The following is a 14,781-nucleotide window of genomic DNA, read 5'->3' as shown; positions in this document are numbered from 1 at the left end:
TTTTTTCACTTCAAAGATGTTTTAATAAATATTAATTATTTAATTTATTAATTTCGAATAACGATGATGATGATAATATTGATACTTATTTCAATCCGTTTTCAATAAGAGATTAAATCAAATCGGTTAATAAAAAACCGTTTTAAGAAATTTTTAAATGGAAATTTGGCGGTTTTTTTTTTTTTTTTTTTTTTTTTTTTACCGCCCGATTGGACAAGTGGGTTTATAGTGTAATTTTTTTTTTTTTTTTTATTGAAAAAATTTTAATTATAAAAATCGGCAAAGTGGTGTGTGGGTGTGTAACGGTTGACTGGATTTGATATGGTTGATATACGAAGTTAAAGACGTAACAAGACAAGAAAGTTATAATAATAATAATAATTGAACGTTGTTAATAAATAATGTTACGTAGGAAATGAGACGATGTAATAAAAAAAAAGTTAAAGAAAAACATGATTTTTTTACTCAAAGTCGACGTTTTGTTATTGTCAATGCCGACTTTTAATTTAATTTAAAAGAGAGAGAGAGAGAGAGAAAATTTTTTTCTTACATATTAAAACCATTAATTGAGATTAAATAATAGTAATAATAATAATATTTCTGTCACGATAATTAACAGGTTATATTAATTTGCGATACGTATGCGTATTCATTTGTTTTTTTTTTAAACGGCGGAAATTAATATGTTGCGAAATTATGTTTAATAATAATATTAGGAAAGGGAAAAGGACGTTTGTGTTGTGGGGGTCGATTAACCGACACAACAAAAAATACACATAAAAAGTTTTTTTTTTTAAATTAAATTTCTTAAATAACCTTAAAAACCAAGTTTTGAATGTTTTCTCTCACGTTTATTAAATTATAATTAAATTTTTTTTTTTTTAATATCGATGCAAAAACGTAGTAAAAATATATTATTGTTACTCTTAAATAATTTTTTGTATTATCATATAAACAAATTACCAAAAAAAAAAAAGGGGGGGAGGGCGAAACAATTTTTTTTTCGGGTTGTCCATATGAAGTGCTCGAAGATAAAAAAAAAAAAAAAAAAGACGTGATGATGAAATTGTAGCCCCCGGAAACCTTACAAAACCAAAATTTTGTTACTCCACAATATCTTATATTTCCCAATAAGTTTTCCAACTTTATATCGTGACTTGGCCTATTAAAAAAAAAAAAAAAAAACAGCCTATTAGAAAATATTAATAAAATAATTATTGTTTTGTTGTTTTTTTTTTTTTTTTTTCAAAACGTTTTTCCTTTAAATAAAAACATTTTCTTATTTTTTTTTTTTTATCATTTCTTGACACAAAAAATTCTTTGTTTATTTTTCTGTTTTCAATAGAATGAAATGAAAAAATAATAATAATAATAATAATAATAATAATAATAATAATTTATGTAATGGCTGATTATATCGAGGGATGAGATATAGAAAATTTCGTGGAAAAATGTTTTTGTTGTTGTTGTTGTTGAGATTTTTTTTTTTTATATTATTTTAAAATACTAAAAAATTATTTGGTTTCTGTGTTTCCACTTTAAAATAACAAAAAAAAAAAAAGGGAATGGAATAAATTTGCAAAACAAACACGATAATAATACAGAGACATAATGTTTAAAACAGGTTATTAATAATAATAATAAAAACATGGCAGGAAAATGACAATGAAACTATTTCACTTTTTCGTTTTTTTTTTTTTTTTTTTTTTTTTTTTTAAATGAGCAAATCGGTATAACCATTGATTTTTTTTTTTTAAAAGTTGACATAATCGCGTAAAAACCCGAAAATCCTGGTTTACTTGATTTTTATAATAAAAATTATTCAAAAAATATAAATCACTATTAAAAAAACAAACGACGACGAAGACGAGAAATAAAACTAGAAAACTGTTGAAAATTCATATTTCGATGTCAAAACGATACGATAATTTTATTATTTTATTAAATGTTATTTATTTTTCATTTTATTATGTTTCGGATATTGAAATTTATTAACCGCAGCAAAAAAAAAAAAAAATTTGATTTTGTATTTTTTTTTTTTTTAAACATTTTCCTTCATTCAAAATTTAAATTACATTTTCCAATTTATGTAAATGCGATTTGTTTTCATTTTTTTTTTTTTTTACCAATTATCATTCTCTCTCTCTCTCTCTCACATACACACCCACACATTTCAATGAAAAGTGTTTGTTTTTATAATTTCACAAAAAAAAAACGTTTTGTAATATAGATTGATGTTTTCTCAACAAAAAATAAAAAAATTTTTTTTTGTATACTGAGTAATAATAATAATACATAATCGTGAAAATGGTCATAAAAAAAAAGTTTACCCCTCATCATCATCATCATCATCAGTTTTCTTATTATTTTGATTTGAAATTATTTTAACTTGACATTTAACTCCATTAATGGTTTTTGAAAGTTTTTTTTTTTTTTTTAATTTGCATTCGAAATAATTAACTAAAATAATGATTTGATCTGAATTATGAAACAGTAAAAATAAGAAAACTTTTTTTTTTTTAATTACCGGCGGCCATGTTTGTCATTGACTAGTGAAAAAAAAAAAAAAAATTTTTTTATATTTTTAATTGATGTTTGAGTCGATAAATGACCGTTTTAAACTTTTTTTCTTTTTTTCTTTTTTTTTAAGAAAAATTAATTTTTTTTAAACGTTTAATTAAAAATTAAATATACTCTCGAAATGATATAGTAAAAAAAAAAATTTTTCCCAACATTAAATTACACATATTAATTTTAATAAAAACAAAAATAAAAATTGTCCTGATATATAATAATAATAATAAACTGTTGGAAAAACAAAAGAAAAAGAAAAAATTTTCCCTTTTAATTAAATGCGATTAAGGTCCTCATTTATGAAAATTTAAAGAAAATTTTTTTTTTGTTAAAGTAAATTAAACGATCGATAAAAATTATTATTAATAAATAATCAATTATTTGTCATAAAATATATTGTTTTTTTTTTTTTTGCGACACACGAGTAAATTTATTATTTAATTAAATCACTCACGTGGGAAAATTATATATACACGTGAAATTGAGCGAGTGTCAAAAAAAAAAAAAAATTGTTTTTAAAATCTTCTCCGTATTTTTATTATTTCTTAATAAATTTTTTTTTTTTCTCATAATTCTCATAGTTTTATATATAATTTATGTTGAATCCTTAGACGGTTGTTATAAAAAGACAAAAAAAAAAAAAAAAAGTTGACTTTTTAAAAAAAAAAAAAATTTAAACTTGCGAAAACTGACCAGGATTGGTCAAGTTGGCGAACAGGTTGAATGTGATACTAAATTTTAATAAAATTTTTTTTTTTTTTTTTTTAAATAATTTTAGTAAAAAAAAGAAATAAATTCCTAACATTAAAACTATATATTTGTGCCCTTTTTGTAATAATTAAATAATAAAAACTTTTTTTAACTCGATTATTTTTAAGGGAATTTGAAAAAAACAAATGTCGCGTTTTGTATATATTTATTAAATTAAAAATTTATTATTATTATTATAAATTTTTGTACACGCCCCACTGTGCCATTTTCATATAAATACTCAATATTTTGGTGAAAAATATCATACACTCGCCGTTAATCCAAACAATCCGAGTAACTTTTAAATTTTCTTTTAAAAAAGACCAAAAACAAACTTCATCATGAAAGTTTTCGTAAGTATATACATGTAATTTTTTTATAATGTAATTTTTTTTACGCTGTGGAAAATTCAAAAAAAAAAAAAGAAATTTTATTTATTAATTTTCATATCGCAGGCTTGCGTTTTGTTTGCTTTGATTGCTTTCGCTTCCGCCGAAGAAGGCGAAAAAAAAATTGAAAAGAGAGGAGTTCTCGGAGGATATGGAGGATACAGTTTGGGTGGATTAGGACACGGAGGATACAGTTTGGGTGGATTAGGACACGGAGGATACAGTTTGGGTGGATTAGGACACGGAGGATACAGTTTGGGTGGATTGGGACACGGAGGATACGGAAGTTTCGGAAGCTACGGAGGACTTGGAGGTTTGAGCTCCGGATACGGAGTCGGAGTAAGTAAAAAATTTAATAATATACCTTCTCCCCCCCCTACCTTATTTAAATCGCTTCGAATCGGATTAAAAAATTTTTTTTTTTTTTTAAACTTACAGCTTCACGCCGTTGCTGCTCCAGCTGTTGCCGTTGCTACTCCAGCTGTTGCCGTTGCTACTCCAGCTGTTTCTGTTGCTAGAGTTGCCGTTCCAACTGCTTCCGTTGTTGTCGGAGGTGGTCATGGAGGATTCGGATACGGTGGAGGATTCGGATACGGCGGTGGATTCGGTTACGGCAGTGGATTGGGATACGGTCACAGAAAATACTGGTAATCAGATTCTTCACTTTGTCATGTCATCAACAGCAATCAGATAATTCATAATAATTAAGGCTCCGTCCGATTCACACACGCACGCACATTATTCACCATTAAAAAAAAAAAAAAACCAATTCTAGTTATAATCAATTTTCAATTTTTAAAATAAACCAAACCATGTTGTTCAAAAAAAATTTAGGATTTAAGTTTTGTAAAATTTTTCAATAATAAAAGTTTTTATATATTTTTTTTTCTTTATAAAAAAAAAAACTTTTTTATAATTTATTTTTATAAAAAATATTACCTAAAAAAATTATCCATTTTTTTAAATTTCAATTTACAAGTTTATATATATATATATAAGAAAGAGAATAAAATGCTACAGCACGAGTGCAAATATCAACAAGTGTTTTTGTTTACTGCGTCCCCCCCCCCTATAATAAATTTGTTATAAAATTCACTGAGAAAAAAAAAACTTATAAATTTTTTATTGAATTACGTATAAGTAAATTCATTGTTTTACTCCTATAAATAGTCAATTAACTTTATTCGAATAAAATATTAATAATTTTTTTCTAAAAAAACTTTTACTCAAAAGTATTTTGAATCGTTTGCTTAAAAAAAATGAGCGGCGAATATTTTACGAAGGGGAAAAAAAAATTACATAATATTTACAATACATTATACGTCAAAATAATGCTCGAGGGAGGGAAAATTAAATATTAATGCAACTCGATTTTGTGGAAATGAAATTTGAAAAAAAAAAAAAAAAAAAAAAAAATTAATAAAATACTACTTTTCGAGAAGGTATCGAATATACAAAGATGTAATGTGTCATCAACGTGTCATGAGTAAAAATCGGGTTTAAAGAGAAAATAATAAAAAAGTAAAAAATCTTATAGACTGTTGAACTTTACAAAAATATAAGAAAAAGAAGAAAATTTGTCAAGGCGTTTTTCCTCCCTCCCTTCCTTCAAATTTAAAAGCCCCTCCCCTTTCTCTCATCTCCTCCTCCTCCTCCTATCCAATACTTGATCATCATTTTTCCCAGGATGTAAGTAAATTTAAATCTCCCCGATTTTATTTATTTTTGTATATATATATATATATATATATATATATATATATATATATATATATATATATATATATATATATAGTATAATTAATTTTCGATTAATTATTAAAAACACGTGTAGAACTAGTTGTATAAATGGTTCGTTATTGTTGCATAACATTTAAAAAGCTGTAAATCAACAAAAACGGTGAAAGGTTGTCGATCGAGTTAATCACCTGATAAAGTTGTTTTCCTAGACACTCAGACTCCTACCCTTGATTTATAAAAAAAAATAATTATCCGTTTTTGTTATTATTATTATTATTAAAATAATAAGTTAAACTTAAATTAATCAAGTTTAAAAAAAATTACAGGGCAAAATGTTTTTGTTTATGCCATTTATAAAATGAAACGTTAAATAATTATTTTATCAATAAATAATTTAAAATCTATAACGAAAAACAAAATAATCGATATATTTGAAACATGAGTTTCATGTTATTTAAAAAATAAAATAAAAAAATTTTTTTTTTTTTTTTAATTCGTTAACTTTTTCAAAAATTCGTAACTGTAATCGTAAATAATCAACATTATGGCTCCTCCGGGACCGAGTCGCATTATTTTAGGTAAAAGCCCTTTATATAAAGCCCTCCATCTAGAAAAAAAAAAAACATTTATTTTTAATTTATTATCTATCATTCACCCTCGTTTGAAAATTAATCACAAATAATAATAAATGAAAGTCTTATCATTTTATACACGGACACACACACACACACTATTATGGTATTTAACGTTTAACTTTTAAATTTTAATTATTAAATAATTATTACGACGACAATACAATATATGTATATGTTTATTTTTTTTTCAATAAAATATATTTTTGTTAATTAGTTAATTGTTTTGTGCGGTAAAAGAAAATGAAAGAAGCGTTCTGATGACGTCCATCTTTTGGTATTAGTCGTCTTAAATCTAGTTCGGTGAATGTAACGATATATTTACCAATTAAGCGATTAACCTTTTAGTTTAAATCCGTCATGTTTACAACATTATAATATTCTTTGCAACGAGTGTATTCTGATTGTGATATCATAGCAATAATAGCAAACGCGAACGCGGAATAAAAAAAAAAACGTAAAGTTATGAACGGATAATCGAATCGAAGAGATCAAAACAATATATAAAAATAATTTCAATTTATACAACTTAATAAAATCGCATGTAATGAATGGAATTTTTTTTGACTCAAAAACCAATCGTCAAGTATTAGAAAAAAAAAAAAAAAAATTTATTCTTACCCTTCTTCTCGAGCAATAATTTGCATGGTCGGAATAAGTTTTTTATATTTTCCATCATTTTGAGGCGCTTGAATTCTCGATTTGGCCACATCGAATGGAATGTTAACACAAGATGCCAAAGATCCGGACGTAAATCCAATTAATAAATGTGCTAAAAAATTTTCAATTTTACCCTAAAAAAAAAAAAATACACGAGTATAATTAGTAATTATTTTATTACGTGATTGTCAAACAAAACCGATTTGCCCCCGCCTGTTTTATAAATTTTTTATTAAATGTTTAAAAAAAAAAACCTTTGTTAAAATGAATGAATAAATAATAGCATACATTGTTTTTTGGTAAAATATCTTTAACTGAATGGTAAAATCCAAAATAAACCATGTTAAAAATTCCATTTCGAGCAATCGTACCAGAGAGTCCTTTGTTTAAACCGTTTAATCCGAATCCGTTAGATTTGTAAATTTCTTTCGTCACATGCCAGGCACTAGGAACTTCCTAAAATTCATTTTTTATTAATAAATTCAAAAAAAAAAAAAAAACAAATTATTACACACATAATTGATAATATTTGATACGTAATTTATTTAATTGAAACCGAATTTTCCTTTTTAAAAACTTGAAAATTTCACCGATGAATTAATAAAATTCAAAATATTAATATACGTATATATATGATAAAAAATAATCTTACTTTACTTTTTGATTTATTAGACTGTAAATAAATTTTAACAACTTCGAAGGGATTGACAAAAACTGCTTCTGTTATACCTGAACATGCTCCAGCGAGTGAATATGTTAACGGAGTCGGATTTTCCGAACCGAATAAAAATAAATTTTTGTATTGCTGAAAAGTAAAAAACTGAAAAAAACAAACACACACAATTATCGTCAAATATAAATGATAAAAAAAAAATAATAATAAAAAAACTAATAAATTTTGCTTATTTATACGTTCATAATATAAAAACCCACTTTAATTGCCCTCTTGGGAGTTTCAGCCATTAGAGGCGGCAATATGCCTTTATAAAAAGACGAAATACCTTCGTATTTAGATATTTTAATTAAACAATCTATGATTCCATTGTAACGATATTTTGAATCATTTCCATTAGGTAAAATTATTGAAGTTTTATTTGATTGAATTTGAATTCGTGTTTTTATCAAATCCAATGGATGCATAAAACAAACCTCGATGAAACCTGTAAAATAATATTTTTCTATGAATTTTTCCCTTTTTACAAAAAACAACAACAACAAATTTGTAATAAAAATCAAATCATTTTTATAATTAGAACTATTAATTTTTTTCTTCTTAATTAGAATAAAAATATGAAAAATAATTTAACATAAAAACGATTTGATTGCGAAAATAATTTTCTACTTGAAATGAAAAAAAAACAAAATGTCAATAAATACTTTGTGTGGATAAATTTTGAAATAAACATTTTCTTTATATTATTATTTCATTGGAAATTTTAAAATATCAATTTAATCATGCGGGGGGGAAAAAAAACAAAAAAACTCTTTTTTGGCACGGCGACAAATATTTTGTAATTTTATTCCAATGCCGTTGTTTTGTTGTAGTTTTTTTTTCTAAAACGAAAATAATAAATAATTTTAAAAGATTTTAAATTATAAATAATAATAATATTTTCATATTTTTCATTTTACGCAACGTGAAATTACAAAAAAAAAGAATGTAAAAGACTTTATGTATGTTTTAATTTTCTTTAAACATAAAATTAATTAATATTAAACAATTAAAAATGAATTTTATTACTTTTTGTTAATTTTTGACTTAATTCGAATCATTTAAAAAATCTTTTAATGTTTACGCGTTAATGAGTTAAATGAAATTTTAAAAAAACACTTTTTATCTCTATAAATTTGTGTGTATGAAAGTTTCCTAAAATATAAAAAAAATTTTTTTTTTTTTAAGAAAATCAGTTGTTTAATATTTTGGCGCTAAAAAAAATTTTTTTAAATCCGAGTACATATATTTGACGATAAATCCGATTTTCATTCTTCTACGTAAAAAAAAAACAAATCATACTTTTAAAAACTTATTTCTTCATGTTCGATATTAATACGATTTAAAATTTTACCATTTAAAACGACAGATGGAAATATGTTTTTCCGTTTTAATATTAGGAAAAGTATAAACTCAAACTTGGGTCAAGAAAGTTATAAAAAGAAAAAAAAAAATTACTAAAAAACTCTATCATCACAAAAACATTTTGCCTTAGAAATAAAATATGTACACGAATTTATATATTCACCTATACATATCTATACACACACGTGCGCGTTTAAACATATATATATATATGTATATATTAAAATACAAAATTATTATAATATAAATTATACTAATCACAACTAAACCAAAAAATTTTTTGACTCACCAGCAGATCCACCAGAGATAATTTGCAAAGCACCATCAATAAATTTGCTACGTGGTTTTTCCATTACTATTATATTTAAAAAAAAAAAAATAACTAGGTTCTTAATTAATAAAAGTTTAATTAAAAATTTTTCTTTTTACAATTAATGAGAGAGAAAAAAAAAAAAAAAACTCATTCACTTGATATACGTTTTATGTGTCCTTCAATAGCAGAAACTAAACTGATAACGTGTCATTAGATTCTATTATTTATTCCCGCCTATTGCTTTTATTAGTGTAAAATGTATTTTCCTGATGGCGAAGAAATCGAAGGAAATTTTGAGGGCGATTTCGATTTCATTGAGGTATGTTAATTGTATCACAGGGGTAGAATATTTTTCCCTATTTATTAAAAAATAATTATTACTTTTTAGAGCATTTACGGTTCCGTAAACAAGAGTAGAAATAGCAATGATAATAGAGATAAAAATCCAGTGGATTTGACTCTCGAATTAAAAGATCCTACGCCGAATATTCAAGATTTATTCGTTAGATTTGATAAAAAATTTTTTGATGGAGCACTCGGCATGGTTTTAGTGACTTGGAGTAAGAGAATGACCAGTTGTGCCGGAATGTGTTATTTTCAGGGTCGAGAAGGATTTTGTAGAATTGCTCTTAGTGCACCATTATTATCATTAAGACCCAGAAAAGATCTTGTCGAAACCTTATTAGTTAGTTATGAAATTTTTATATAAATTATTTTCATCTGATTAAGTGTTTTTGTGATAAGTAAAATTATTTATACTAATTTTTTCAGCATGAAATGATACATGCCTTTTTATTTGTCACCAATAACAACAAAGACAGAGAAGATCATGGAACTGAATTTCATAAACACATGTCTAGAATCAATCGTGAGGCTGGAACAAAAATAAGTGTAAGTTTTAAAAACTAAATTTTCATTGATAAAATTAATTTTCACATGAAAATGTTTTCATGGGTTCACAGATAAATAATGTTACATGCATTTGAAGAAAGTGAGTCATTAAAAGATAAAAACATTGATTAAATATAAATTGTATGGCACTTTTGTACTAAATCAATTATTTTCTAATTTCAATCAATAAATTAATAATACAGAGCATACTTAAAAAGACACACTTATATGAATGTTTTTTTTTTTTTAAATATATAATATTAGTATCCAATAATGCTTTTTCATTTCTGTAAGAAAATGTAGCATATATAAGGTTTAATTATTTACTAATTTAACTTATTTTAGTTAGTTAAATTTTCAATAATACATTAAATTTTTTTTTTTTTTAATTTAAAGGTTTATCATACATTTTTTGATGAAGTGGAATATTATAAACGTCATGTTTGGAGATGCAATGGTCCCTGTCAATACGAAAAACCATATTATGGCATTATTAAACGTTCAATGAACAGGGCTCCAGGAGCTCATGATTTTTGGTGGAATCGTCATAAAATTGAATGTGGAGGAACTTTTTTGAAAATTTCAGAACCAACTGTTAAAAAAAAGCAAATCGCTAACACAAAACGCAAAAAAGCAAAAATTGTGGGGAATGTAAAAACTATAACAAAATACTTTTCAAATAATGTATCAAAAGGTCAAGTGTCATCAAATTCTATTTTAACTAATAATAGTAGTGCGATTCACACTATGGTAACTCCATCCATCCTAAATCCTAAAAATAATACTCAAGAATTTAACAAAATTAGTTCTGAAACAACTGGAAAAATAAATGCAAAATCTTCCCTAGTGGAAAATTTAAAATATTCAAGTGCCGCAGATCATAATAATTTATTAATAGTTAAACATAGTGAATCATCAGCAACAGGAACCAATAATAAATGCAATTTATCTGTGCCAGTAAATTCAAATGAAATTTGTGATAAACATTGTAGTGAAAATGACTTAGTAGAAAGTAATTCAGTGAAAAATGTAGTTCGAAATGTATGGAGTAAAAAATTTTTATCAAATGCAGTCAATAAAGAATTAACAACGTCTCAAGCTAAACAAGTCACGACGTCAAAAGATGAGAAGAATGAAAAAGCTTCTTCATCTGATAAAACTCTTGATTCATTTGAGGGAAAAGAGTTTGGGGATGTAAAAAACATGCAAATCAATTGTATTGAAACAGAAGAATTTGAACAAGATAAAAAAAATTGTTCAGTCTGTGATAAAGGAATTTATTTGTTTGAAATGAAAAAGCATTTAGAAGAGTGTCCCGAATTTACATTTAACCAAGAGGCATGCATTCCATCAAATTCTCAAATGAGTGATGATTATGTAATTTGTCCGTGTTGTTATAAAAGAATTAATGAAAGTCTTATTAATAGTCACTTAGATTCATGTTTAACTTTGATTGCATTAAAAGAGGAAGAGGATGATTATGTATGACAAGAGGCATAACAAAATAATAATTTTAAATAAATTTAAAATATTTTTACACACACACACACACACTTCCTCCTTTAAAAGGAGTTGAAAAAAAAAATTAGAAAAATTGATTAAAGTCTTGTGAGTTTGTTATTAATTTAAAGTTATGTTATTATAATTCATTACTGAATTTAAGTTTGTTATAAATAAATTAATGTCAATTTTCAAATTTTGTATTCTTTTTTCAAATATCATTTTCTACCATCCTTTGTAAAGTGGAAAAAAAAAAAAAAAAAAAAAAAAAATTACTAAGGATTTTGTTTTATTTTTCAAATTGTAAAATTATTTACCTACATGTCTGTCTATGAAAATGTTCAATAGTAAAAAATTTCCAAATGTTTTGCACTAGTTATTCCCTCTAGTTTTTCCTTCAAACAATTATTGAAATTCTACAGCTCTTGATGTCTCATTGATTTAGAAAAACCTGACGTTTTCTAATGGATAACTGTTTTCATTGTAAAAGTCATTCTCTCGCAATTCATCTAAGCATCTCAATCATCTCATTATCACCCACTTTCCTTAACATACAAATGCTATTCGGAGACGTTTATTCGTGCCATCTCAAGTTTTTAATCAGATTAATTGACGAAAACCTTATTTTATTTCATTTACTTTTCTTCTACATTAGACTCTTCTAATAACATTTTCCTGTATTCTGGAATAAATTTTATTTTTGTAATTCCGAATGTCGATAGCTGTAACATTTGGCGAATCTTTTTGAATAAGAATGAGAAAAAATTTTTTCAAATCTACGCTGGGGTCTCACATTCAAAAAGTGACAAATAATAGCGAACAAATTTCATTAATATTTATTTTGATTATTAAAATAAAAATTTTAACTTTTAATTGTCAAAGATAAAATTTAAATATTTTTAACGTATAATCAATCGCTTTGACTTTTTTCATTTTTCATATACTGCAACGAACTTTGAGTATAATAAAAATTTTTTTTTTAAAATTTTTTAAAAAAATTTTTTGTTAATTTCTAATAATAAAAAATTTTTGGAATAATACGATTGATTAATATAAAAATAATACTTACCGATTTAAAATTAAATTAATTTTAAATTAATTTAAAAAAAAAAAAAGAAAAAAAATGACACAAGTTGTCGTTGTAAGTTTATTTTAAACTGTGTTTTGAAAAGAGCTCAATTAGGTTGGCAACTCTGTTGAAGTGGCACTAGTAAAAATTAATACTTTAACGATGAACCATCCGATTGCCCATGTGTTGATATTTGCTACTACTGGTTTTGAACGAGTAATATTCAATTAGAAAACATGTCATTTTTCATTAAAGGAAAATATAAAAAGGAAAACAAAAAATTTAAAAATATAATAAATAACAGTGAATCGAGTAATAAAAGCAACAACAAAAGGAAAAGACCAGACGAAGAAATAGATAGTGACTTAGAAGACGATTTAACTCTTCAAAATGATTATAAACATTCTTCGGATAGCGAAATCGAAGAAACTGTTCAAGAGAAACGACTTCGATTAGCTCATACTTACTTAAAAGAAATTGAATTAAAAGAAAAAGAGCGGTTGGAAACAGAAGATGTAGATAAAAATTTAATAGCGCAAAGATTGAAGGAAGATGTTCTAGAGAAATTCGGAAAGTTGCCGAAAAAGGTTGCTGCTCAATACTCTCACTGTGGCGATTATCTAGTTTTAAAATGTAAAGACCATTCAAGATCCATTACGTGTTTGACAGTTTCAAGTGATGATACGTACATTTATTCCGCTTCCGATGACTATAGTATAGTTAAGTGGTCTTTAAAAACCCGTAAAAAAATACTTACGGTTAAAAGAACAGATAAAAATGGACACAAAAAAAAAATATTGTCATTGGCTTTGACTAGTGATAATAAATATTTAGCCAGTGGAGGCCTTGAAGCTAAGGTTAATATATGGAATCCGGAAGATTTAACTCTTCTACATGTTTTTTCAGGGCATAAAATTGATGTTACAGGGTTGGTGTTTAGAAAAAATACACATCAGTTATTCAGGTGCTTATTTTTATTTTTATTTTTCATTTATACTTTATTTTAAGAAATATACGAATTAAATTAATTAATGTTTCGGTTGCAATCATATTGGTAAATTTTTAATCATTAAAAAGTTAATGTTTTTTTTTTTTTTTTTTTTTTTAATGCAATTATTTAGTTGCTCATCAGATAAAAGTATTAAACTGTGGAATTTAGATGAAATGTCTTATGTTGAAACTCTGTATGGGCATTCTAATGGAATAACTTCTATTGATGCATTAATTAGAGATCGAGCTGTAACTTCAGGTGGAAGAGATAACTCAATAAGGATATGGAAAGTTCCAGAAGAGTCACATTTAGTATTAAATGGTAATGTATACATAAAAAGCATGTGCATTATTTCATAAGTTATAACAATTTAAATGATTTTTAATGAGAACATTATTTCAATTAAGTTAGTCTCTAAAGGTAACAAGGTAGTATCATGCAGAAATTTTTTTTTTCTTATAGGTTGTCTAGAATCTATTGACTGCGTTAAACTTTTAAATGAAAATAATTGCATTTCGGGTGGAGACGGTGGAAATGTTTGCTTATGGTCAAATTTAAAAAAGAAACCAATTTTCACGTTAAAAGAAGCTCATGGGAAAGATATTCATAGTGATTCGCCTAATTGGATCGTTAGTTTAGCCACGTACACATATTCAGATTTTTTCGCCAGTGGAAGTTTCAACGGAATTATAAACTTTTACATGTGCGATGAAAAATTCAAATCCTTTAGTAAATGTTTTGAAACAAAAGTAGATGGTAATATTAATTGTATGGCATTCACGAATGATGGACGATATTTAATAGTTGGGATCGGACAAGAACATAGAATGGGTAGATGGCATAAAAAAAAAGAAGTGAAAAATTGTATTTTATTAATGCCTTTAATAAAAAAGAGTTAGTTTTATTACTAATGAAAAAAATTTAATTTAATATATTCTATGTTCATTTAAATAAACCTCGTTTTTATTTATTTGTCTGCCTGAATGTTTTATTTCATAATTTATTTGTAATAAAAAAAGCACCGTTTTAGTTAAAAATGATTCGACTGAAATTAAAAGATTTTAAAGATAAAAATATCAATCGTCAATATAACTTGCCATAATAAATAATTGTGGGAAAAGAAAGAAAAAAAGTGCATTAAATCTTATTCTATCGTTATAACGTTTTTTCCTTGGAAGAAAATTTGAAATCATAA

General features: G+C 25.1%; 3 protein-coding genes across 3 annotated transcripts; 2 read left to right on the top strand and 1 right to left on the bottom strand.

The window, feature by feature from the left end:
* Window positions 1–5,569: 5,569 nt before the first annotated feature.
* Window positions 5,570–9,175, bottom strand: Phum_PHUM392340 (mitochondrial 2-oxodicarboxylate carrier, putative; the record flags this gene model as incomplete). Its single annotated transcript, XM_002428545.1, has 7 exons — window positions 5,570–5,594; window positions 5,956–6,060; window positions 6,707–6,879; window positions 7,034–7,201; window positions 7,398–7,565; window positions 7,679–7,905; window positions 9,112–9,175. 7 exons carry the CDS (start codon window positions 9,173–9,175, stop codon window positions 5,570–5,572), a joined length of 930 nt encoding a protein of 309 aa, XP_002428590.1.
* A 216-nt stretch (window positions 9,176–9,391) lies between these two features.
* Phum_PHUM392330 (uncharacterized protein) lies at window positions 9,392–11,514 on the top strand (the record flags this gene model as incomplete). The annotated part of the gene is made up of 4 exons (XM_002428544.1): window positions 9,392–9,454; window positions 9,524–9,820; window positions 9,907–10,026; window positions 10,423–11,514. The coding sequence occupies 4 exons, from the start codon at window positions 9,392–9,394 to the stop codon at window positions 11,512–11,514; spliced, it is 1,572 nt and encodes a 523-aa protein (XP_002428589.1).
* Window positions 11,515–12,831: 1,317 nt separating this feature from the next.
* On the top strand, window positions 12,832–14,485 carry Phum_PHUM392320 (U3 small nucleolar RNA-interacting protein, putative; the record flags this gene model as incomplete). Its single annotated transcript, XM_002428543.1, has 3 exons — window positions 12,832–13,559; window positions 13,717–13,907; window positions 14,049–14,485. 3 exons carry the CDS (start codon window positions 12,832–12,834, stop codon window positions 14,483–14,485), a joined length of 1,356 nt encoding a protein of 451 aa, XP_002428588.1.
* Window positions 14,486–14,781: the final 296 nt, after the last annotated feature.

Source organism: Pediculus humanus, genomic scaffold, assembly GCF_000006295.1.
Source record: "Pediculus humanus corporis 1103172107879 genomic scaffold, whole genome shotgun sequence".
NCBI classification, from domain to species: Eukaryota; Metazoa; Arthropoda; class Insecta; order Psocodea; family Pediculidae; genus Pediculus; species Pediculus humanus.
Note: the sequence above shows the minus strand (reverse complement) of the source record. Positions and strands in the feature narration are given on the sequence as shown.